Here is a 27225-nt window from a genome sequence, read left to right on the forward strand (position 1 = left end):
AGGTGCAGGATCTTGCACTTGGCCTTGTTCAACCTCATTAGAACCGTAGCAGCACTGACCACAAAGTATCCGACATTAATACCACAAAATCTGCTATTTCTTGCTTTTGTTAACCGAAGTCATTTTCCTTGAGGAACACACCAGAAACAAACCAGCAACTAGTTCACAGTTATATCATTTCTTACAGTCTACTTAGGTATATTCTTACATTTTTAAGCAATGATTTCAAGATCCACTTTAGAATGTCTGACTCCAAACTTGGTCTCTGCTCTCTAAGCAATTTGTTTAAAAATCTTAAGACGTCTACTAAAAGCTTCTCATCCTCCACAGAAGCTGGAAGCACTTGCAGAAACCTGCAATGCAAACAAAAATATTTACTTTCATACTTGTAGCACATTCAAAGAGTTTAAAATCGCAGCCTAATAGGACTGAAGTCTCCTGCAAATGTGGAATTATAAAGAGTAAATCTGTATATTACATATATTTACATATAGCAAATATGGAATTATATTCATTATTGTATAAATTATATTATATTAATATAATTATACGTATAATTATATTTTAATATATGATCTATAAATTTATTATATTAATTATTGTATATTGATTATATGTATTACATTAAATATATTTAAATACTTTTACATAAAATATTGGCTACATTAAATTATTATACCTATATACTATTATACATTTATTGTGTATTAATACAATACAAAATTGTTAAGTACAATAGGTGTATTTACATATAGTCAACATGGAATTGCACATAGCAAAAGGTAGAAAAATCTGAACAGGGTCACAGAGAGCAAAGAAAAAAGTAATTAGCTATTAAATACTAGCAATTAATAATAAGAGCAAAGACTATCTATGCATTTTAAATAATCCTTATTTTAAATACAGCATTCTTATTTTTTGCTTGTTTTGTGTACATAAACTACAAAACATCACTGGAGGTTACCTGGTCCAACCTCCCTGCTCATGCAGGGACACCTGGAGCCAGATGCCCAGGACTATATCCAGGCAGGTTTTGAGTATCTCCAAGGATGGAGACTCTACAACCTCTCTGGGCAGCCTGTGCCAGTGCTGGCTCACCCTCACAGTGACAAAGTGTTTGCTGATATTCAGAGGGAACCTCCTGTGTGTGCCCATAGCCTCTGGTCCTGTCACAGTGCACCACTGCAAAGAGCCTGACTGTGTTCTCTTTTCATTCTCCTCTCAGGTACCTGTATGCATTGGTAAGATCCTCACTCTGAGCCTCCTCTTCTCCAGACTAACCAGTCTCAGCTCTCTCAGCCTGTCCCCGTACAAAAGATGCTCCAGTCTTTCATCATCTTTGTGGTGCTTTGTTGGACTCTCTCCACTCTGTCCATGTCTCTCTTGTACTGGGGAGCCCAGAACTGGACCCAGCACTCCAGGTGTGGTCTCACCAGTACAGAGTGGAGGGGAAGGATCACCTCCCTCAACCTGCTGGCAACAGCTCTCCTAATGCAGCCCAGGATACCACTACAATTCTTTGCTGCAAAGGCACATTGACGGCTCATGTTCCAACTTGGTGTCTACCAGGATCCCCAGGCCCTTTTCTGCAAAGCTACTTTCCAGCTGAGTGATGCTCAGCATATCCTCCTGCCTGGGGCTGTTCCTCCGCAGGTACAGGACTTTGCACTTCTCTCGTTGAACTGCATGAGGTTCCTGTCAGCTCATTTCTCCAGCCTGTTGAGGTCCCTCTGGATGGCAGCACAACCCTGGTATATCAGCCACTCCTCTGAGCACCAAGTTACCTGTCCCTCCATCCACTCTCCGTAGGCTTCCTTTTCGTGTTTGAGTTTTGCCAGGAGCTCTTTGTTCATCCATGCAGGCCTCCTGGCATTTCTGCCTAACTTCCTGCTCAACAGCATGGACCACTTGAGCTTGGAGGCAGTGACCACGGAATATTATTCAGCTTTCTTGAGCTTCTCTTCCCTCCAAGGCCTGATCCTGTCAAACTCTGCCAAGTAGGTCTTTAAAGAGGCCAAAGTCTGCTCTCCTGAAATCCAGCATTGTGATATTAATTTTTGTCCTCTTCCCTCCTCTCAGGATCCTGAACTCTACCACTCCATCATCACTACAGCCAAAGCTGCTTTAGACCTTCACATCCATGGACAATCAATTCCATAAATTTAAAATATGAAAACCAGGAAATTTACAATTTAAGTATCATAATCTTTAATAGATTTCTGCAGTCAATAAACTTACCTGTTTATTGCTTTTTGCCAAACAAAGCTCTTCAAGGTGGTTCCACAAGACCCAGAACTGCATTTTAACGCAAGTTTGTCATTCAGAACGTAAAAACTAAGCCTAGTGAGAGCAGCCCTAACATCCCTGTGGGATACTGCCTGAATGATTGAATTGAGACAATCCTGCAGTCCATAGTTTGTGCGAGTTATTTTCAGTATAAGAGTGTCTTCTGAGGATAGTTTTAGTGAGTTTAAGAATCTGAAAAGGCATAAAAGAAAAATGATTAAGAGCCAGTACCTTTACACACTATTTCAGTGAGCGTTGACTCCTTCGCTTCCCAGTTCAAATAAGACAAAACATAAATTGCCTTAACATTTTTTTGTTAACCAATCCTTTCTCACCCTCCCTCCCCACCCCCCAAAAAAAAATCCAAACCCAACAACAATAAACACCACCACCACATTTAAATCCTCAGCAGTTTGGGTTCTTCGGAAAAATGGCACCTCTCAGTAAGTTACTTGAAAGGTGCTATTCACATTGTTTGTAATGAACTGCTTCCTCCACGCTATTGTAAATGTTGGTCATTTGAACTATACTATTTTCCTATTTTCTTTTTAAGAGACTGTTTTAGTTTTGCCCGAGGGAACTTAAAATGAAAATGATTTATCAAATCAATAACTGCAGTTTCCAATGGCTCTGAATCACATTATTTACTAATAAAACTTGTAGGACTCCTTAAAGTACATAAGCAAAAACTAAAAAATTGTCAAGATGGACAAAGATTTAGATACAAGCATTTCAGTCCTATTAAATCAAGAATCTTCTAAGACGTTGAGTTCTGTACACCAAATAGTCTCAAAGAGAGAAATGATGCTTAACCAAGAGCCAACCAAAGGATGTGAAGGGAATTGCTTCATTATCTACCATAATTCTTAGTATTACCATTAAAAAGAATAATTATTTGAAATTTAAATACCCACGGAAAGAAAGAGAAAAAGTCAGTCATGCAACTATAAAGGGGAAAAAAGGCAGCTCCTTAAAAAACCATAATGACTACAAAGAAAAAGAGCCACAGAGTCCATTTAAAATGAATCTGACCCTCATAAAAGCTGGATGAAGCTCTAGACTTCACGTATCAATGCAATTTAGGTAAAACATTAACTGTGACAACACATCTACAGCCACTTGGGCTGTGATCCTTTATGTTTAAAAGTACAGCATTCTTAAACCAGTAACAACTTGAACTGCTGTTTGAAGCTGAAAACCTATTTAAACTTGATGGAACATTAATTTAATTGAAATATACTGGGATTTAAAATCGAGATGAAGTGGCTCACATTTCTGCTTCCTTCTCATAGTTTATCAGTTGCAACAGGTTCTCAATTCCATGGTACCATGACAGATTCCAAGCCATCTTAAGCATATCTGACACAGGTTTCATAGCCAAGCACTCCGAAGACAATGGCACCACAACAGTATTAGGACTAACTACGTGATGAGCAGTGATCCTGATTGGGAGATGATACCTTAAAAAAAAAAAAAAAAAAAATTAAAAAGTATTTTGTAGGTTTTTGTTTTGGTTTTTTTGGTTTGTTTTTTTCTTTTTTCTTTTTTTTTTTTTAATTAGATGCTCTACTAGAGCAAGCTTTTAAATTTGCAAATAAAGTTTCTGAAAGTCTTCTACAGAGAACAAAGATTTGGAGAAAAAATCTCCATGTTTAAAAACGCAGACAACTTTGCATTTAACATCAAAGGTTTCCCTTCATTCTCCCACCTCCATACTTCAGGAAGGGCAGTAAATAAATGGAAAGCAGCAAAGCTAACTGTAAAAAACCAAAACAAACCCAAACAACCCCCACCAAAAACCACCGACACATACCTTCTAACAACAGCAACAGGTAAACTGAATGCAGGTAGGTCAGTATCATTACTGGTTACATCATCAGCCCTGCAAGAGATTAAGTTATGGTTATTATTCTCTATTTTAAGCTTCAATTTTCTACTAATGCTACACTTACTATTTCTTTATTATTCAGATATAGCTGTATTTTTCCCTCCAGCTAGGTCTTTAGTAACCCATTAATGAATAATTTGTATTAATAAGCAATGTTTCTTCATGATTATGCAATATTAAGATAGTTCTTAGGTCACACACATACAGAATACTTGTTGCAGATGTACTGCACATGAAATGAAATTAACATACCAACACACACTGTTGTTTCCTTTTTTATATTAGAGAAAAAATATGTATTACAATTATTTTCAGTATATTTCATGTGTGTGAATTCTAAAAGCACCTTTTTTCTGATGTATATGCAAACTTCAAATAATAAAATATTACAAGCTAAGGTCTGTTGGTTTAAGGACAACTGCTACACTTAAAAGCCAAAGTAAATAGGAGAATTTTAATTAAGTTAAAAAACTCACACCTACAGCCAGCTATTTGATTTGTGTAGTTTCCTTTTATGGAAAAGACAGACTACAAACCAATCAGGATTTTTTGAAAGTTAAAGTAAACTTAAAATTAACACTGAGGTACAAAGTATTTATACTACAAAACTATGTCATGTAGAACTATACACAGCATGCAACCCAAGTATCAAAAGAATTTTTTGGCCTAAAATACGCAATTTTGGACACATTTTGGGGCATAATTTGTTTGTATATATATAAAAACTTATTTTCATTAAAACCTTAAATTTTGACTCGAGAATATGCCATTAAATAACTGTTTTTTCATACCACGTTTCTGTTCTTGCTACTTCATCAAACAACAGAAGACAAAGCAATACTGTAGTTTCAGTTAAAACAGCACGATCGTTTTGGAATATCAGGGAAACTGAATAAAATAAAGATATTTAAGAACGTGTTAGGAAAACACTGACATTTAATAAATATATGAAGGACACTGATTAAAACCAACTGATTTCCACAGTCATTTTGCCAACATCTTCAATAGATGCTACAACATGGGTAACACTAGCACACAATGATTTATCTTTTAAATATTAGAGAATCTAAGGTGATATAAGGTTCTTAAGAAGGCTTTTGGTTAAACATGTAACCGTATTTCACATATTGTCTTTCCACGCATCTATTACAGTTAAAACAGAATCTTTACCTCTGAATAGCAAAAGCAGTAAAGATGATTGCTGTGCTAGGGACAGACGAACAACTGGATCAGCATACACAAGTTTGCGTAAGAGTGTTAGACATGGTAACACTATGGATTCCATAAGCTGCAAGAACAGAGAAAAAAATTAAATACCGATAACAGTTAGGATAATCTATTATGAGATGCTTAATACTTTCATGCTATGAAGCAATACATTCCACCATTTATAGCAGAGAAACCTAGAACTTTCTTAGACAAGCACATTTCATCCAGATGATAACTGCATATTCATTAGAAAACATTTATTCACTTCTGGTTCTATTTTATATAAAAATTCTCATAGTTTCTTAAAATAACTCAAGGTTTGGACTGTTGGACTGCTACAACAATACTGTGCAAGCAAACTAAGAAATATACAAAAAGTTTATCCAGTGAAGTGATGTTAAGCAACTTACAGCCTAAATAAGCTTGCATAAAATGATTTCAAACAATGAATTTCAGAAAAATTCAAGCATCAGAACAGACATACTACAAAAATGGAAAGCTTGGTCATCCACAACAAATATACACTCAGCTCTGATGTGATCTTATCTCCTGAGACTGTCCCTGGTGAGGTGATCTTCTATTAGGTACAAAATTACTTATACCCGAAACTCAATCTGACAGGTAGATTCCCATTTACAATACCATCTCGTTTTAATTATAATTTGCTTCACGACTTAAGTTTAGCTTAAGTTTAGAGACTATGATATACAATATAACACTTCTTTTTTTAAAGGGCATTAAAAATTTTTTTTTTTTGGTCTCTACTGAGAAAGCTTCAGAGAAGTTCTAGTTTATTTCAGAACCACATCACATACAGTTGTCTGGCTAACTATTCTCATAGGCAGGCAAACCAATCTTCGTTCATTAAAAGAATTTTAGCATTATCAAAAATGTAATAAACAAAATACATATTGCAATTACAATTGCTACTAGAGATTCGTATTCTGTGCAGTATTAATGCACAAAGATTAGTGTTATAAGCACAGAAAAAGGTAAATTCTACTACTGTCACATTGTGCAATGCTTGCGGAAGAACTTGTAACAATAGTTTTACCTTGCCATCCACATGTACACACTCATTAAGGTAAGCCAAAAGCTTTTCTATCACACCCAGCTTTTTCACAATGACATGCATTTTGGCATCTGTAGGAAAAAGATAGTAAGAATCAGTGGTTTGGTTCTGCACCAATTTCACATTAAACTTCTCTGCAAGATCACAAACTCTTGCTGTTGAGAACAAGTTTCCAAAATTGCCAATCAACAAAACAAGTACAGCTCTAGCTCTATCACAGCAAGACTCCTCAAAGTCTTGTTATCTAACTATAGTAGCCTCTTGAACATCAGATTCTTAAATATCTTACATAACTTTCCCTAAGAACTTTATGTTCCACAATTACAGTGATCCACAGTGCAACTCATTCTCAGTCAAAAGAGGATTCAACTTGTAATATTTAAAGTCCTTAACAGTTTAACATGAAACTAAAAAAGGTATTTACTCAATCACCATGAGAGTATTTTCCACTGATCTCATCCTTCAGAGTATTTGGTTTAAGAATATTCAACAACAACAAAAAAGTTATGTCATTTGGGTTGGTTGGGTTTGTTGTTTTTTTCTAAATAATTATAAAGTGGTCCTTCACATGAAATTTGTCCTAATAAAGCTGTGTTTTTTCTTTTACAATGTCAACCTATGCTATGTTTCATATTATCTTTTGGCATCTGAGAACTTTGGCAGCCATAACTAAGTGTATTTTACAAGACAAAGTAGATACTTCCTCACGTTTGTGATCATTTTTCTGACATAAAAAATGTTAAAGTTAACATTATCTAAGACTTCACCTTCCCATGGTGAAAAATCTATGCTGTATCATTAGGATTTGAGTCCCTTGAAGAAAGCCTACTTGAAGAGTTTGAGTAGGTAGAGTACAAACATCCAGGTTTGAAACTCTACAGTTATGACCCTGCACTGAGTCAAATAATGCTCTATGTAAGATTGCTTACTTGCATCTTAATTCAATCAGATCTTCTTTACCAGAATTCATAATTTTTCCCCATGTGAGCAACACAATTATAAAAAAACCACCTGTGATGGAAATTTATGATTAGTCACTTAAGCCATAAAGAGTAAAAGGAGGAACACTTCCCTTGCAAACATATTAGATGAAATTCCACAGGAAGCTTGTCTCTTGATATTGAAAAAGGGTATAATCATGGAAGCTTAGCTTGAGTTTACTGAGCCGTCATTCATACAAATCACATTTCAATCCACTTTAATTGTAGTTACTGCTTAGGCGAACTCAAAATTGATGAAGAAATTCAGAATGATAGAAGACATTCTTCACTAAGTATAAAATCCCTTTAGCTAGCCTGTGTAATCTAAGAATTAACTTTTCTAATTAAAATACAAAACCATCAAAAATATATATGTGTTTTATATTGACCATCACTTGGTCCAACAATATACATAAAAATTACAAAGAATACTCTTAGCACAAACATACAGAAAACCTAGCAAAACTGCAAGCTCATGCAACAATCAGCACATGAATAGAAATTTTCTGAATAATTTTACCTTCTAAAATGATAGCTAGCTGCTCAGCCGCAGACTTCCGTAAAACTAGGTCAACAGCATCAGAGGTCAAGATATCATACAGCTTTTCAACAGTTTCTGCCTAAAAGTAAAACTGTATTAGATTTACATCCAGTACGCTCTTATGAAACAAGGTAACCAGCCAAATTTCCTAACAGAAAGTAGAAAATAAAAAGATCTAAATTCCTTATTAGAATGTATTTGATTAGATCTCACATGGAATATAACAAGGCAATAGATTCTAGTGCACAATAGATGCAGATATCTAACAAATAATGCTTAATTTATGTAGGACTACAGAAAGCTCAACATTACACAAAAATGCTAGAATATGCTTCTAAATCTGTGAAGAGGACTGACTTTTTAATGGCAATAGGGTTAGAGAAATTTAAATAATCCTACATATTCATACAAATTTGAGGTCCTAATATTTTGAAGGATGTAGGGGAAGAGTATAAATCAAGTGCATAATGAGCGGTCAGAATAACTTTTTTCAGAGGAAAAGCATCTTAGCATTTGTTTGTGTTTAACTTTGTTATTAATCTGAAAACACTGAAGGTAAAGAATGAAGTAGAATGGATGGGAGATGGTAAAAAAAAAAAAAAAACAGAAAACAGATATCAGTTTTCCCATAGGTCAAAAATCTGTGATTTTTTTTTTTTCACTTTGCAAAAGCAGCAAAATTAAGAAAACAGAGATAAATTAGTAATCTGTTTTAAAATATTTTATATTAAAAAATACTTGTGCCTGTTTCAGTAAAAATTGATTTTGTGGGGAAAAGAGCTCTAGGTGAGGAAAAAAAAAAATCAGACTATCCATGCACATTGAACTGTTGTAAAGAGCAGGCCTGTGCCTTCTGTATTCAAGTTAAATCTTGCTGTTAACTTAGCTGCAGAGAGGAAAAAAAAAAGTAAGGAATTCTTTTATTATTGTTGCATACAGTAGCATAAAAACTACTGTTTAAGTTCACGCAGAAAGAACATATCAACAGATTTCTTTTTATGAAGCAAACCAGTTCGTATGAAATATTGCAACCTTCAGAAAGTGATAAGTTCAGCAACCGAGCAGGTAGGAGAGCTGATCAATGACAATATTTAGACAGAGTTTACTCACCTTAATTATTGACTCCGTTTTATCATCCAATTTCAGCTCAATAGCTCTTTCTACAATAAATAAGTTTGAAATGGTAGAAAGCACGCTACCATGCAGATGCGGGCGTTTCAGGTTTGCCCCTTCTTCATTCAAAAGATGGAATGTTAAATGTTTAAGTGCTACAGAACGAACCCTAAAGGAGTAAACAATTAAAATAAATATATAAAGTCCTCATACTGGAAAACTTTAGCTGTATAGTTAAAAATTAATTAGTTTATAAAACTATTACAGGGGGAAGCACTTATTCAACTCAATATTGATTAACCTACCTTTCAAATCAACCCACTGCATAATAATCAATGTATTTTTAGAGAATACATTTTTGTCATTAACATTAGAAGACATGCTGAAATGCTACAGGGTGTTACTTACAACTGTTTTTTTGAGAAAAGAAGACGCAGAGCAGCCCGTAGTCTAGTAGTTCTAGGGAGAATACCCTCTCCTTTGTCAGAGGTTGTTTCACTCAAAGTGAGGATACAGTTACCTAGCGTATCTTTTGTGTCAGCATAACCCTAAAACAAACAAACAACAACAATTTCCAAAATTAAAAAAAAAAAAATCTGCCTACTAACTTAGCAAATTAGACAAGGTAATACCCCTTTTAGGGGTTAAGGGAGGGTGGGGAAGGAGCAACACCCAAAAAAAAGCAGTAACTTTCAAGAAAACATTCAATTTCTGAAGATTAATATTCCTCTCTAAAAACAATTTTAAAAATTAGTAAATGATGCTGTACACAAATCAAAATAAAGATTTTTACAAGGCCCAGAGGTACTTTGACATGAAGCTTTACACTTCAATCTGTTAACATGATGCTGCTCTGTAAGGTCAGTTTCCATGTCAATGAATAAAATTCAGTCTCTACAAGATAATTACTTCAAAACATTAAATCCTACCTATTTTCAGGTATTTCATCAAAACATTTTCACACACAAACAAGACAAATCAGAATCAGTTACATCAAGTAATGATACTGCACACATTTAAACACTAGAGTAAAATACAACGCATTTTATATGCATCAGGTAAATATAGGCCTGTGGTATGCTCTGCTCAAGTATCTACTGTACGTAGCCACTACAGGCTACAGAATAGACAAAAATTCTACTCACAAAAATAAGAACCGGGGTAAGTTCTTTCTCACATGTTTATCCTACAGTTTGTATTAAGCTCTCACCTATTTAATCTTGAATATCAATGGCACATATGTATGAGGGTAACACAGAAAAGCTGACATTACTAGGTGAGAAAGCTCTGAAGTAACCTCTGTCCCACCACTTTCAAGTTCTCAGTGTATTTCCTCTGCATATTTTTCTGAGCCTTCTATTTCATGGCCCATCTTACTGGTAATTTCTCCCCATTTTTGCCTTGATTTTTCTGCAATTTATGTAAGGGCTTAAATTATGTAAGCAGCTTTTTCAACTTATGGTAATACTAAGGTGCAGGCAATGAATAAATATATAGCAGTAGCTAAAATTATCAAGAGTGATACTTTTGGAGAAAACGAAGACAAAAAGTATACTTGGATGTACTAGCTAAGTTAAATAAAAGACAGAAATAAGGCAAAAAAACAGACATCAGGAAAAACAGACATCAGATAGGTGCAGCAAAATATCTAATCTGGAAGACTATAGGCAGATCATAGAAGGGAAGTTTCTAGCACTAGAGAAGAAACACAGTAAAGAATTTGGATGGAGCCATCAGGTTGAAAAATCAGACTGAGAAAGACAAAAGTTCCCATTAGATCAAGCCAAGAGTAATTTGCACATTGTTACAGATATGAAGACTAAAGTCTAAGGGTAACACTGACTATTGATACTTCTATAATATTGGAAACAAAGAAACCAAAAAACAAGTATCAAAATATACAGAAAATACAGCTTACACCTATTGCTATTTATTGAGCACATGCTTGATGAGAAAACTGTATCATCATCACAGAGGAGTTACAATTTAAGATATGGGGACACTCTAATAATTATTAACTAATTGTAAAAAGCATGAAATGTTTTAATCTATACTTGGATTATCCACTCATATCTTCAAACCACTTAAGTCCCAGTCAGTAGTTGCTGATTTCTACTACAACATTTCAAAGTTCTACATTCTAGTAATATCAGGTTAAAATTTGTCTACAAGTAATAGGACCCTTATAAAACATTTCTGCATTTGACATCTGACACAGGTATTTTTCTGTTAATCTATTTTCCATCTGCTAATTAGATGAATATTCTGTTTGTTGTTTAATATGATAGTGTTGCTGTTTACATGACTTCATACATCAAATTCAGATTAAAGCACTTGGAAGTACCTGTAAAACAGGAATGACGGGATAGAGGGCTTCCATAAACTTGTTCCAAGTCAATACTGCCATTACTAATCGTCCCTGCAACAGATGCATCAGAATAGCCTTGGCTGTAGAGTTCACCTGCTCAACAACAAAAAAAAAAGAAACTAATGCAACCACAGATACGTCTAGGTCAGTTTGTCAATGCTGTAATTGGAAATGTTATACAAAAGTATTTCAAAGAGAAAGGATCTACAGACAAAATATTGTCACTGCAGAATGCTACTTTAAAAGTCAGTCACACTAAACATTGAGAGGCTTTTCTAGCAACTTAGAGAAAACACACAATTAGTTTTGCCTAAATAGCACCCAATTATTTTCCCCTTAGAACTCTGGTTTGTCTTTTCTGAAATAATAAAAAATAAAATCATTACTTCAATTTATATACCTACTGGTCCCTCTATCCTGTAGGTATAACAAATTCCATTTTTTTCTTTCCTAACCCTACATTTCTGGGGCATTTCATTCCCAGTCTTTGATATGCTCCTGAACATAAAGGAAGAAAACAGACTTAAAGCCTGTACCTTGGCCATTTCAGTTTGAGGCAAACAGTCAAACTACAAAGGTTACCAAGTACTTCAAATTGTATGTGAATTCATCTGAAGCTCTTTATCAAAAAGGAAAAAAGGTATATGATACAGCACTTATACTGTATTAACATACCCTGTATACAGTATACTACATACAATATTAAAGTATTTACAAGCTACTATTATTACTACAATGGAAACAGAGGGGAAAAAACTCAGCTTGTCAGAATTCACTCTTCCTTACATTGTGTAAAAACACCTACCTTTAGCAGCTAAAAACCTGCATTTTATGCCAGAGCTAAAAATCCTCTCGCTCCAGGCAACAAGAACAGCCTTTAATAATATCACTCTAGCCTATCTTTAAGCGACTGGATTTGTAAAGTCACATGGCAAATCTTAAGTCCAACCTTGGAATACAAGGTTCTTCTCAATTTCTTCTCATTGTCACACGCCTGAAAGAGCAAACTGATGCTTTATGAAAACTTAATAGCAGATATACACCAAGAAGTAAAAAAAAAAAAAAATGCTTGGACATGATCTTCATTTACTATTCTTGTAACAAAATATATAGAAAGCATTATAAGATAAAGAGAACAAAATGAGATAGTTTTGTAAACAGGCATTCTCTGTCTCAATGGTCTTTTTAAATTCAATACCAGTTGAACTCTATTTGTTATACTTGACCAATCACTAAAAAAGAAAACTGGCAGCCTTTTTAATAAAGCATCCAACAAAAATGCTTTTCTTGGAAAACATAAATTACATGCAAATACATAGCACATTATCAAAGATATTTTACTTCTGCTTTGGAAATGCTAACATCTAAAAGATCACTTCTAAATGGAATTGTGCACAGTACTGTGTTAAAAAAACACCCTCCTTTCAGGAGACAAGCTGAAGAAAAAAAAAATTTTGTCAGTCAATGTTTTTTCCTCTCTGACTGTAGGACCTTATAGATCAGCTATAAAGCAGTTACAAATAACTAATTTTTCCCCCCTCTCAGAACTCTCTTCTTAGCTTATTACTTAAGCTAGGAAATAACGGACATATGTTAAGCATTCATGCATATAAATGAACCCAACGGAAATTTAGTCCTATTCTATAACAGTATAAAACACTTCTATAATGCTCAGGTAATTAAACACAGATGTGTTTGTAGTGATGAAATATATTTTTATAGCAAAGACATTGCAGATTTAAAATGTCTTTTTGCTCCTCAATTCGTGCACACATTTCAGAGGTCATCCCACCTTTACAAAGACTCAAGACTTCATGTTTTCCATAAATGTAAAGCATCACACATCCTGTTTCATCACATGCACATTTTATTAGGGCTGAATATATTACAGGAAAAGATTAAAAAACATAGCTTGTTTCATTTTTCATTGGCCTTTATTACATTTAATAGCATCCTATGCCTATAACATTATCTTGTCCCTGAATTCACCATAAAAAAAATTCTTTCCATTTACTACAACTTCACTGTTTGCATAGCTTTTCTATATACAAGAAACAGTATGTAGTCAAAACCTCAGGTAAGCCTCACGCTACCATGGAGAATATCAACACCTACTTTGCACGCACATCAACTTATAAATATAGTTCCTAAAGACAGTACCTCACTCTTATCTTCCTGAAGGCCGAACGTACAGATTTCATATAGAACTTTTGGATGAAGAAGAAAATGTACTCCGTGGCAGACTGAAGACACAGGCTTAGCAATATTATGAATACCTAAACAGTCCTTCAGTAAAAATAAAAAGTTGGTTAGTTTTAAAATTCAAAACAGTCTCCGCTACTACATCTTGTTTTATAGACTGCCTGCAGTTGTCATCCAGTGAAAGGCTTTCTCCACGCAGTTTGGAAGACTACAGCCCTGGAAGAAACACCACCTCTACAGATCACTGACTGTAAATTCCTGTTGTTACACAGGACTAAGAAATAGAAAATAATTTTATTTTAAATAATAGTTACAATAAATTAAATAAACTTTGTATGTTGTTCAGTATTACATTAAAATAAGCAAAACCTAAAACAGGCAGGTAAAAATCTCACAAAAACATACAAGTGTCATTCAGTGGAGATAAGGTTTTTTTAGTGAAAGACTAGCTCCAGCATCTTTGTACGTTAGTGAATTGGGCTATAAGTACACTAAGTTTAGCTGATGTCCATTATAGAAAATAAGAATTATGACAAAATACATCAAAATAGAGAAGTAATTTTTATTTGTGAGCCAATATTACTGATTTGATGAATATGACATGGTCATTCTTTATATAGAGTACAGCTATACTTCTAGGAAGTTCACAGTCTTTATCCCTTGGGCTATCTTAATAAAAAACTATAGCATGGACAAAACTTCCATATAAACCAAAATAAAACATAACAACATTCTCTCTGGGGGGAGAATGGATTGAGAGCAGCCCTGAGAAGGACTTAGGGGTGCTGGTTGACAAGAAGTTCAACATGACCCGGTAATGTGCGCTGGCAGCTCAGAAAGCCAACTGTACCCTGGGCTGCATCCCAAGCAGCATGACCAGCAGGTCGAGGGAGGGGATTCTGCCCCTCTGCTCTGCTCTGGTGAGAACCCCCCCGCAGTACTGCCTTCAGCTCTGGGGTCCTCAGCACAAGGAGGACATGGACCTGTTGGAGCGAGTCCAGAGGAGGCCACGGAGATGATCCGAGGGCTGGAACACCTCTGCTGTGAGGACAGGCTGAGAGAGTTGGGGATTGTCCAGCCTGGAGATGAGAAGGCTCCGGGGAGACCTTAGAGCAGCCTTCCTGTACCTAAAGGGGCCAACAAGAAAGCTGGGGAGGGACTTTTAACAAGGGCAACAGAACAAGGGGCAATGGCTTTAAACTGGAAGAGGGAAGATTTAGATGAGATATTAGGAAGAAAGTCTTCACGGTGAGGGTGGTGAGGCAGTGGCACAGGTTGCCCAGAGAGATGATAGATGCCCCGTCCTTGGAAACATTCAACGCCAGGCTGGACAAGGCTCTGAGCAATCTGGTCAAGTGAAATGGGGGGTTGGACTAGATGATCTTTAAAGATCCCAACCCAAATGAGTCTCTGATTCTATGAACCTAATTTCAGCAGACAAGCAAAATTGAATACTTGAATTCCTTTCCAAAGCCAAATTAAACAGAAATATTTCTGTATAACAGCAGTAAAAAAACAAAGTGACCAGCATTAAGAATCCTTTTTAAAAATAAAACTGTCCATCACTGTTTTTCCCCCTTAGTGATCCTGTCATTCTGAAGTATAACCTAACCAAGTAGACTTAGTACCAAAAATGTAACAGTAAACTGCAAGTCCAGGCCTATACAGATTTCACAGCATATAACACGGTAAACAGAATTTGCATTAAAAATGCTTTTAATGAGGAAATCATATAACACGCATTATTTAGTGCAACACCAAGAGCGTTAAGTAAGCATTAGTTCTAACCTTAACCACTTCCAAACAGCAATGATAGGCTTCAGCTTTTATTTTCAGCAAAGGATGAGACAACAGATGGAGAAGCACCTTCTGACCCTCAGCCTGGAGCAATGAGTTAACCTCAGTAGACTTCCAACTAAAAATGAAAAATAATTAATTTAACTATTATTTATTTTGCAGTACTCAAAAATGTCTACAAAAATTTTCCTGTTAAATTTCAGGATAATCTCTGAAAAATACTGCCTGAAAAGGTATACATCGTGAAAAATGACTTGACAGACAAAAGTTCAGAGATCACAATACATTTGACAAAATCATAGTATCAATCTATGTTGAAAAAAAAAATGTTGAACAATAAAATCAAGAGTTTATAAATGTATTTTTCTTATACATGTAGGTAATCAGAGACCATAGTTTTTCCAATCTCTCTCATCAAAATTAGGAGCTTGACAAACATTTATGTTCATCTGAAAACATAAAATTCTATTGAACTTCAATAGACTCCTTAGATCATGTTATACGATTATAAAAAACCGCTATGCTTTCAGAATTTTTTCCTTGTAGAGGTAAAAGTCCATCTCACTGAAGCAAAGTGAACTGATGTTAGTTAAAAAACTGAAGTGAACTTCCTGTTGCCTGAAACAGTAGTCAAACAATAATTAATTCTAAAAGTATCAGAACACATTTCAGTGTTCTGACATTTCATAATTTACAAACACTTATTAGAGAGTTCTTAAATGCAGTTTCCTTTGAAAAAATCCCTAAAGTCAAATTCTGAATCAGTATAGAATTAAGATTTCGTATTTTTAATTAAGTCTTCAATACAGAACTTTTCCAGGCACCACAGGGTAACTTAAATTCTCTAACTAGAGACATGGAAAATCTAAAAAGCAATAAAAACATGCTGTTTAATAAATGAGATGCCATATTGCAATATACAGCATCTACAACAAAATAAGTCCTTTAGGATTTCTGAAAGTAAAATAAAAGTTACACAAATAAATACACTTGGAACAAAGGAATTAAAAAGACATTTGAAAGACAGGTCAAAGTGTTTTAAGACTGTTTCTTTGTAAATCACATAGTAACTTTATATACAAAATTCATAGAAGCTTATACATAGAAAAGAATAGAACATTTTTTTTTAGCACCTGAAATTCAATTTGCAATAAATCCAGTACAGAACGACACAAATTATTTAGAAAATATTTAGAAAAGACCTTTCAACGTCTATAAGAAAACAATTGCTCAAATACAGGGAATAAACAAGTTGAGCTTCTACTTGAGAAACTTTATCCATAAAAAAAGATTACATTTTGTCAACAACATACTCACATATTTGAGCATATGTGAATGGATTCCTGAATCAAGGGGAAGTGTTGATGGTAAGGTAGACTACTCAAGGCCTGATCTGCCAATTCTACTAATTCAGAAAGACTCTTGTCACCCTGAGAAGTAAAATTAAGAGAAAGAAACTATCAGAATTAAAAGTATACAATATTATTGTGTAATCTTGCAGAATTTATCATCACTTAATACATCTAGTAAGCAGGGTTTGGTTCAGCCTTTCAGACAGGTTTATAATTAACTTGATTAACAAATCCAATAGATTTCATACAAGTAAATTTTAAAATCTACTCCTGGGAGCTGAAAACCCTACAGCTGCTGAATCCAAATCAACTTCTATTAAACTCAATGGGAATAATGTACGTCTAACATTCCACAGTAAGAACACGATAACTTTATTCAAAACACTTTCTAAAATGCTCAAGAATAGACTCATCCTTGAATACTTTATACTTTTAATCAAATTATTATTTTTTAAATCAATATGCATTTTATGTGAGAAGAGTATAATGAAAGATTTAACTATTAAACTTTTAACAATTCACTATTAATATTAAAGAGTAAGTTTGGCTTTTTTAAAATTTAAGTACATATGACTTCATCCTTTTGGTTACCAAATACATTAAACATGAGCCATTTAAATTTGATGGAGTTAACTTCATTGTAAACAGTATTTTATAAGTATTGCTTCTATTAAGTTCAGAACCTGCCTATATGAAGGATAGATTAACACAGATTTAAGTTAGCACTACATTTATATTGCTGTATTTTATTCACTTATTTTAGTACCAACAGAACAAGTATTTTGCACAATTACTTCTCCATTTGGATAATGGAGAAGAATACTTCAGTGCTGTGCTGGAATCTCCTAACTGATAAAGTAAAATATATTAGTTGTCTTCATAACAAAGTGAAACACACAAATCTCACACAGTCTAGAAGTAGATGTTTATTAGAGCTACAACTGCCAAGTAGCTGGGAATTAATATTTTCTGAACTATTTAAATAGTGGACAACATATATACACACATACACTATATATTTGAATAAAGTATTTGCTTCTTTCTTACTTCTTTGCCAATAAAACATCTTGTGCCCACTTCCAATCTCCAAGTGTTTAGAGAAAAATATAAATTAAGTACATCTTGCGTAGTATGGAATACTCCCAAGTATGGATTTTCTTTGGCTATAGTTTAGCATAGTTTTTACCACTGAGAAAGGGAAGTGGAGGAAAGAAATTTGCCTACAGGAAATATTTTATATAAAAAAATTCCACACCTTCTTATGAACTTCAACCATAAAGGTACAAGTGCATTCGATCGAATACACAGCTTCTGAAGCTTGTTTATAAATACTGTAGTTCTCAGTACTCATCTGCTCCAGATAGGCTGCAATGGATTCATGAATGCTTGGGTATTCCAAGGAGAAGGACACATCCAGAGAGAGAAGAAATAAAGCATTCAGCAAACTCTTTTGTAAAACTTTACTCGCCTTTCAAAAAGAAAACAACTGTCAATAACAGTCTGAAAACACAGTAACACCAACAGCATTTGCAGTCTTTCAACAAGTACAATCACTATTACTGCTACTTAAAAATTAGAGAAAGAAACACATATCAAATTAGTTCTATATGAAGAATTTTTTTTTTAAATTAAAAAGTGAGAGTTCATTAGATGGCAGTCCCCATGTCACGAAAGCTATGTATGATCCAGCCACAGCACTACCAACCACACACACCACTGGCCAGCCTCAATTTACTGTCTAACCACGAGATGGCAGAGAATACACAGACCACGACTCTTCCTGGATTTAATAAAAAGCTGTCTACCATTCCACACAGTAATATCACATACTAAGAATTGGGATTTCTGTTGTTGTTTTGCCTTTTTTTACTGCAAGAGTTCAGTATTCCTTCAACTGAAATTCTGACCTCAAATACAGTAACTTTTTTTCCAACTCCTGTCATACACGGAATTGACATTTTGTATTACATACATAAGAACATAAAGACAAAAATTATAAAAAGTCATTAGATTAGTATGTCTACACTTATTTGCAGGTACAAGAAACTATTTATATTAACAGTAAAAGACTTAATATTTTTGACAAAAAGCCTGTGACTGAATATCAATCTGCTGCTCAGATTGAAGAATGTGTAAAAAAAGAGCTACACTGCAATAAAAACTGATCCAAAAAATATGTAAACCCATACAGGTTTAAACAACTTCTAACACTTTCCATCCCACAGAAACTTCCAAACATAACCACCCCCATCTGAAATAGAAAAACAACAACAAAAACCAAACCAAACCAAAAAAGAACAGCTCAAGAGCTACAACAGAACTTATTTTAAAGAGCATTGGAAGCAAAGAATAATTAAAATCACTACAATGTATGAAACATAGTTGATTATTACGTTCCATCCGATTAAGAGTGACGATGTTAAATATTATGTAGTTCTAGTCTTACTTAGTCTTACTTGCACGCATACTATAAAGGAGCAGGGGGCAGCATAGCTTTGCAAACCATGCATCATACCAGAAAAAACACTAGAGAGGGAAAAAGGAATATTGAATTTCAAAACTCATTAAGAAACTGTATTAAAAATGTTTTTTGAAGACTTGAAATCTGCAGAATGCGCTGATAACTGAAGAACAGACAGAGTTGCCTTCTGTCATTCATCAGCCAATGTAAATCAGATTAATTTCTCTGTCCAGTGGCTATTTTCCCAGTATTAATCACTGGGGAAGGTATCACTTTTTGCCCTCTTAAAACGCAAACCCAAAAGACAATCACTTAAAATTAGTGATGGCATACCTTTTCTACAGGGAGAAGTATTTGCAGTAATCTAACAGTGAAGAGTGAAATGCTAATAAATGCCATTCTGTGATGCACTAACATCACCTCGGGCTGCTCTGCACTTATATTGGTTTTGTGATATAATATAGTTTCTCCAAGCAAACCCAAGACCAGAAGCAATTTGTCTTTCTGAAAATAAAATCAGAAATACAATCATTAGAAATAATTGAAACATTACTGTATCTTTACAGTGTTTATACAGCACTCATAGCACCATTAACACAATTATACCAACTAATTTAAAAATGCAGAAGTGGTACAAAATACACAGCATTCTGTTTGCCATCTGACCAGAACCGTGCATTAGTTCTAGACCTCACTCTACCTTCACTCGCAGTTCTGAATACTTTGGCCACTAATTACCCATTACTGGTTACTCTCCCCCCTCCGCTCCCTTTCCCTGCCTCCTGCCCCCTTAATTCCTGCTAAGTACACTTGTGAACTTCTGGAATTCTAACTATTTTGAAGTTCACTTTTAATATGGAAATATTAGGAGCTGGTTTGGATCTGCTAATAAAGCTTTCCTTTAAAATTAGGGGAAAAAAATAAAAATAAAAACCCACTCAAAAACCGACCCACAATCCAAACTTTGAGAACATCAAATGTTTTTTATGCCTATTCATTCTCAAACGAAAGAGCAGCACATTTCTCAGATTACATAAAATCCTATTCAAGAATCACTATCATTTGGATAAATCCAGCTCACTGACACCGGAGAAAACAAAATTAGTTTACAGAATTTTCGTCACCTAAAAAAGTCTGGTCTGTACTTAAGGACACTAGAACAGTAGAATTCATGTCACTTGCCAGTTTGGAATGGCAAATAATGATTAAGAAGGCAATAGCACATGTGAGATTTAGCTTATTAATTCCAGAAATTGATAATCACTGTCAAGCAATTAAGCACTATTTATCTGACTCAACATAGTTGAAGAAAATGACAAGAAGCAATTGATTAAATCAAATCAGTCTTTTAAAGTAATTATCAACACGCATTCTTATACAGCAAGATGAAAAGGACTCATTTGCATGTTCAAGAGTTCAAAAAAGTAAATTTCTCTCTGCTCTGCTACAGTTTGCAGGAGCGGGAAGAGCCTCTGCTTAAAGATCATGGAGTCTCAAACCAACAGTAGATTCAAAAAGTTTATTTGTCTCTCAGCCAGGGATGATTGTCTCAAAGCCAGTGATCCAAAAAAAAGCTGAGGGGCTATGGTAATCTAACCTTTTGACGTGACAGAATCAAACTTCACTCAAGTACACATGACAAAACTGGAAAACAGTGAAACCTTTACTTGGGAGGAAGGAAGCATAAAAACCATGGGTAATACACACACCAACTTAAATATTTTTGAATGGGATTTCCAAAATATCTATTTTTCACAGAGATATTCCCGTGCAGAGTTTTAAATTTGGATAAACAAAGAAACACAAAGAAATAAAGATATGCAAGAAATGCTTTCAAGTTTCCTAGAAAGGAGACACACAACCTCCTTCCCTTGGAGCTAATACAAAACAGAAAGAGGAAGCGTGTTTTCCAAGTACTGAAGCCTAACAACCCTAAAAACACACTCTACTTCTGAAAAAAAAAATTATTTGGTACGCTACCAAATAATATAAGGGTAAGTTTAACAGTTGTTTCCTGAAATTGTCCATTCAGTTATTTTTATTTACTCAGACACTAAGAAAGATGAAGAGCTGGTTTTTATATCCTGCCTTGCAATTGCTTTATCAAAATTAGCTTTATTGAATTGCACTGCACAGTGCAGCTCTGCATCACAAACTGATGCAGATTCATAACTTTCAATGGGAGGTGAATTTTATTAATAAAATACTTTTCAGATCTAAATCTCAAAGTTCTACCAATGGAATAAAGCTATATCAGCAAAGACTTTGGTTTTTTTCTTTTTTTAAAACCCAATATAATTGTATACAATTACCCAGCTTATTTGCAGAGTTTTGCTTGTTAGCAGCCCAGAAACAAACATTACCCTACTAACAACAATCAGTATGAGATACGCGTGATGATGCTCACAGTTTCTACTGTACCTTGACTGATTTATATGCAATGGAATATACTGATTCAGGTCATACAACAACTAGACAAAAGATTACATTAAGCTCTTTAGATTCAATGTTCTTCAAGGAATCTTCAGTACTGACTTGATGTTGATCATTTATTATAGATTTTGACAGATCAGTACATTAAATTCAAAGAAAAAAGTTCTCATTTACTGCTAGGTCCTATAAATAATACACGTATTATTTGTAAAATAGAGAATAAGGAAGCCTACAGTAATATTTTAATTAATAATCATTGCAATACCTTTGTTTCATATTCAGTGGTATTTTCATGAATTCTAACTTAAGTTATGTGCATTTAAGACTGTACTTAACTAAGTTTTTAGTCAAGTTTTAGTCAAGAATCTCTTGTGGGCCAAAAAGCCTTCTCCTTTCTTTCCCAGCCAAGCAACAGTTAAGGATAGCTGGAATCTGTGCAGGGATCTATAGGTCCTGTGTAGGAAATGGATACCACGTATCTTGCAATTCCAGGTAATCTAAACAGTTACCTCCCTAATTTTAAACAGATGGTTTATAAGAAGTAAAGAAAGTGAAAGTTATCATTTACACCAAACTAGTCTCCAACGTTTGTAGTCAGTACTTTTCCCTCAGATCCCCAAAAAAAAATGTTTCTCTCAATCGCTTATTAACAGCCTTTCACTACAAGACAAAATTCTTTACTTGTTTTCTTGAGGTGAAACTCCAAGCATCATTTGGTAAAAAAAAAAAACAAAAACCAAAAAAACCCAAAAAAACCCCAAAAAACTTACATTTTAAAAAAAAAAGTGCCACTGATAGTACTAGTAATAAAGTATTTAAGATTTTCAAAAGGGTAGCTCAGCAGAAGATTAGATATGTGTATGAATCACTGCAGAAAATGTCAAAGGCTTATAAAAGCAAACTGTTAAATACGGCTGATCAAAGCCTAAAGATTCTTACCAATTCCAATGCAAAAAGGCTATCATCTTCCCAAATATTTTCAGAAATAGCATCACCAATAAGGAACATGTCTTCAACAAGCAATTCAAGAACATCCATCGTCACTCTCCTACTGCCTAGGAATACAAATGAGAGGATAAATTCAAATACAGACAAAATATTTTATGATGATATTCAGAAAACATCATTATGAACAAGGGATTACTCTAAATCTTAAATTCTTATATTTTAATTTTCTTATACACTCCTACTAAACTAATGCTAACTGCCCTCAACCACCAATAGCTCTGAATCATGGAAGACAACAACTAGCCAAAATGACAACAGAAGAGATTAAAGCAATCATATACTTGAAAAGAGATCGCATTTCCTGAAATCCTATAGTACTACATAAACTTTATTACAGCTGTAAATCCAATTATTCTGAACTTCAAAGAAGTCCAGTAAAGCCACTTATTTTCCCCACCCAGACATTTAGGTTACAGATCTTCCATATATATTACCTACTCTGTCAATCTGCATTTTTGGTATAAAAAAATTTCTTCCTGGATTATTTTGTTTGAGATCTTCTTTTGGAAAGGCAAGGACACAAATTCTCACTTTATCCACTTGTACGTTTCTCCATAACAATTTCCTCCCCTTGTTTTTAGGCTAATATTTACTCACTTTAATTGCTCCTTCTGATTCAGTATCTCTTAATAACAAGGCTAATCTTGTCTGTCTATTAGTGACTTTTATACATTGTACAGTTCTATGCTTGAACACAGGACCGCAAAGAAACCTGGCCCAAGCTTAAACATTTACAGCCTACATTTACTGCTAATATAAACCTACCCCTAACGTCCCCAGGTAATCAGACATTACAGGAGAAGCAGTCAAAGGCTAGAAGGTTTCATGAAGAACAAGGTAGAATATCTGGAGCCGGACCAAACATTTTCGACCTCATACAACAGAGGATGCCAAAACTGCCTGGCATCCTAGGGAACCATAGAGTGACAGTTTCCCCCAAATACTCAGTTTAGTGCAACTGTTGGCTCTGTTACTTGTTGATGGTATGTTTCTATTTAGAACCATGGATGGATTTCACACACCACCATTGAATTTCCAATTTAGTTTTTAACTACCACAAAAATTTTGCATCCTTCAAAATCTGTTTAAAAAAAAAGCAAGCTCTATTGCTTGTTATGATTGAACATTAATTTCTTTGTCAGTTTTCCTATCTTTTGTAGATTTTACACACTGTAGAAGCCTTGTTGACATACTTGAGGAAAAAAAAAAGTTTGTGTACATGTGTGACTACTTATATAGTGACAATGACCACAGCTCATGCAATTTGCAGCCTAAGTGATCTGCTCCGAGCGAGCATATGGCAGAGAATGGCACAGGGCCTTCTTGAAAGATTGCTTTTTCTTATCTCACAGAAGTGCTGTTCTCTATTTATTTTAAGCAAAACATTGCCAATTTGAAGAGTCTATGCCTGAAAACTCCAAAAAGCACTTTTTCTCTCTTCACAATTATTTTGCAAATTCTTAATCAAATTTCTATGTTTAACACATTTGAAAGGTGACTTAATAAATTTCTCCATTATGATGCAAGTATTAAATAATGGTGGTTTTAATTTGAGTTGTGGTTTCAGAAATAGTTTTAAGGTAGTAACTAAACATAACATCCGCAACAGCACTTTGCTGTAGTTGTCATGATCTACAGACATGCAAGTTCATTCTACCATACTCTTACATGAATATATCAGCAAAATACTCATTTCCCAACACCTGCGACAATTAGTATGTGCTAAGTCTTCATTACTACTAAATGCACAGTAAGACAGATATAATCAACGACTGTAAAACAAATCTTTTGCTGTTCAGATTTAAATAATTGTCTTTCAGACATGCAGTATTAACACTGAACTTCAGGCAAGTATGGTAGCTTAAAACTGATCACAAATAAAAAAAAACACAACACAATAAAAACCAACCACCAAAACTAAAAAAACCACAACCCACACCACTATTGATTTCTGAAATGACTTCACTCAACGCAGGTCAGCACAAAGGAAGAAAAATTCCAATGAACATCTCCACAAGGAACAGAATTTGAACTTAAATGAAACACACATTATATTGTAAAATACAAGCAAGTGGATTTTACAGTAAGCTTACTGATCTTCGTTTACCCAGTAATTTAAACAGTTAGAAGAAAATCTACACTATATCATATAAGGTGATATTAACATTAGTAAATGTGCCTGCTGATTTTACTAAAGAAAACAATTCAGAAAATATAACCACACAAGAAACAGTGTGGTACTGTGTGTTGCAGTCTCACAGTATCCCAGTGTGCCTTCACATCACAGCATTTCAGATCAATAAGAACAGGATAAAAATACTAGTTTGCTTACAATCTATGTCTCATTATAGCACAGTGGAAGAAAGAAGAAATGCCATCTAGTAGAGTTTAAAAAGTGTAAAAAAACTGAGGGTAAAAAAGACAGATCAACTTCATCTGAAAATGAAACCATTTTAGTTCTATGATAAGATGCAAAGAATCTTGAAAGATGGAAAAACTCACTGTATTTTAACTCTGCAGATTTGAAGTAACATGCGCCTAAAAATGGAAAATGTAAAAAAATGTAAAACTGCAGAAAACGTATTTTCTATTATAAATAAAAGCGAAGATGCCAGAAATCATGAATGCACTTGTGAAAAATTAATATTTAAATCTCACTATTCTGAAAGGGGAAAACAAAATTTTTATTCGTTTTAGTTTGATTTATTACCAAAAAAAAAAAAGATTGAGTAATTTTCCTGTGGACACAGATTAATGCTGATGTTACTATGAAATACACAAGTAAATTAGTATTTTGTGACAGGACAGAAAGTCATAAACATATACAATCATGAAAACAACAGTAAATGGAAGTTTCATACCCATTTCATAGAATTTTTATAAGTTAAAGCCTCTACCAAGCTCAGGAAATGTTGAGAGGTATATTAAAAAACCAACTTTTAGTAACCTAGTCATAGATAGATATACATTTCTAGCTCCTATATTTGAAAACCTTACCACATTTACCAATATCTGTTTTGAATGACATAGTATTTAGTTGTAAAACAATTTTAGATAACCTAAGTGCAAAATGACTGTCCTTCAAAAAGTCATTGCAGTTTCAAACCTTTACAAGTTAAAACAAAAATCATTACTTGCAATTAGACTACCATTACTTCAGTTTCTTAAAACATAATTAAAATCTGATACTGCATTCGTAAGACTAAAAATCAACCTTTTCCCAGAATTTTTGTTTATTATTTCTTGAACAGGAAGAAAACTCTATGTCTGAAGAGATCAGAACACGTTTTGTTAAGTGTCATTATTTTTTCATCTTGTTGAATGACATTTTATCCAGCCACACTGTTTTTCCACCACACACCCACTTCTTCCTACCACTACTTCCCACCATCAGGAAAGCACTTGAAATTTCTGCAGCAATTCTGGAAGATTCAAGCCTTATGACCCGAACAAAGTCACAAGAAAAGAACTATTAACTAGCTACAGTATATCGGTAATCACCTCTACCTCATTTATTTGAAGTACTCACCTCATAATACCAACTTCTTTTGAGGTTTGTACTAAAGACAGGAAGGGCAGATAAGTGAAACACTTAATTCAATTCAAAACTTTCTCACCTGTTCTTAGAAGAGGTATTGCATTTTCCAAGATGGAAACACAGAACTGAGGAAGGCTAAGCTGCTTCATCTGTAATTCCAAAGTGTCCTCATTTTCATTGTCTGGTAGACCAATATGTCCTACATCAAGTGGGGAATGCAGAGAGATTCTGGAGTTTGCATTTGCTTGAGTACTGTTTCCACTTAAAACAACAAACAAAGAAAACAAAATAAATAAAAAAAGAGACATAGTTCATTCTTGCAAAGAGAAAACCCATATATGCATAGATGTTAAAAATAGCATCAAGTATTTTAAAGTCCTCCTTCCTGAATGCATATCCTTCCTTCCATCCCAAACTTTCTGTGCTATCCACCAGTGATGCAGGAAGAGGGGGATTTTGTTTGGTTAGTTTTTTAAATGTCAGAACTGGTAGCATCACAAGTGAATGCATACTGTTTTGGCAGCCATCTTCAAATGCACTTAGAAATGTGTACCGAAAGAAATATACAAGCAATGAATATGATATCAATATCAGTTGATTTGAAACATTACTTCTGATGAACAAAGTCTATCAGTTGCTTGAAGCAAGGTCACTATTAAATCAAATTTCAGCCTGAACTATACCTACTACATTAAAACTATTCTGTGCAGCTAGCCATAAGAATTCTTAGAAAGAAAATTGTTTAAGTCTATGTTTAAGCCTGTAGGACTTCTTTGTTCACTGTAAAACAGAAAATATTCCCCTGCCCAAGAAAGCCTTAATTGCAACCAAGTATGTATTACAAAATAAACATATAGTTATTATAGACATAATTATTTAAAATTCTGAGCTCTCTCTATAGTTCATAATTTTATTATTTTCTAACTGCTTTCAAAAAGAATCTAATTCCACTGGCAGCATTGTAATTAACACAACTC

At 34.2% G+C, this 27225-nt stretch overlaps 1 protein-coding gene across 1 annotated transcript in view; it reads right to left on the bottom strand.

The window, feature by feature from the left end:
• Window positions 1-208: 208 nt before the first annotated feature.
• The window catches only part of LOC104157134 (rotatin-like), a gene marked incomplete at its 3' end in the record, with an annotated part of 37069 nt that continues 10052 nt past the window's right edge, over window positions 209-27225 (bottom strand). The window contains 18 exon segments of the mRNA XM_009695061.1: window positions 209-353; window positions 2239-2478; window positions 3558-3746; window positions 4100-4168; window positions 4966-5062; window positions 5345-5462; window positions 6438-6526; window positions 7956-8055; window positions 9087-9258; window positions 9498-9637; window positions 11434-11550; window positions 13618-13743; window positions 15448-15574; window positions 16774-16886; window positions 18064-18276; window positions 19603-19773; window positions 22642-22757; window positions 26328-26509. Of these exon segments, the coding sequence (XP_009693363.1) occupies window positions 209-353; window positions 2239-2478; window positions 3558-3746; window positions 4100-4168; window positions 4966-5062; window positions 5345-5462; window positions 6438-6526; window positions 7956-8055; window positions 9087-9258; window positions 9498-9637; window positions 11434-11550; window positions 13618-13743; window positions 15448-15574; window positions 16774-16886; window positions 18064-18276; window positions 19603-19773; window positions 22642-22757; window positions 26328-26509 (2524 nt within the window).

This window comes from Cariama cristata, unplaced genomic scaffold (assembly GCF_000690535.1).
Source record: "Cariama cristata isolate BGI_N322 unplaced genomic scaffold, ASM69053v1 scaffold7542, whole genome shotgun sequence".
Lineage (NCBI taxonomy): Eukaryota > Metazoa > Chordata > Aves > Cariamiformes > Cariamidae > Cariama > Cariama cristata.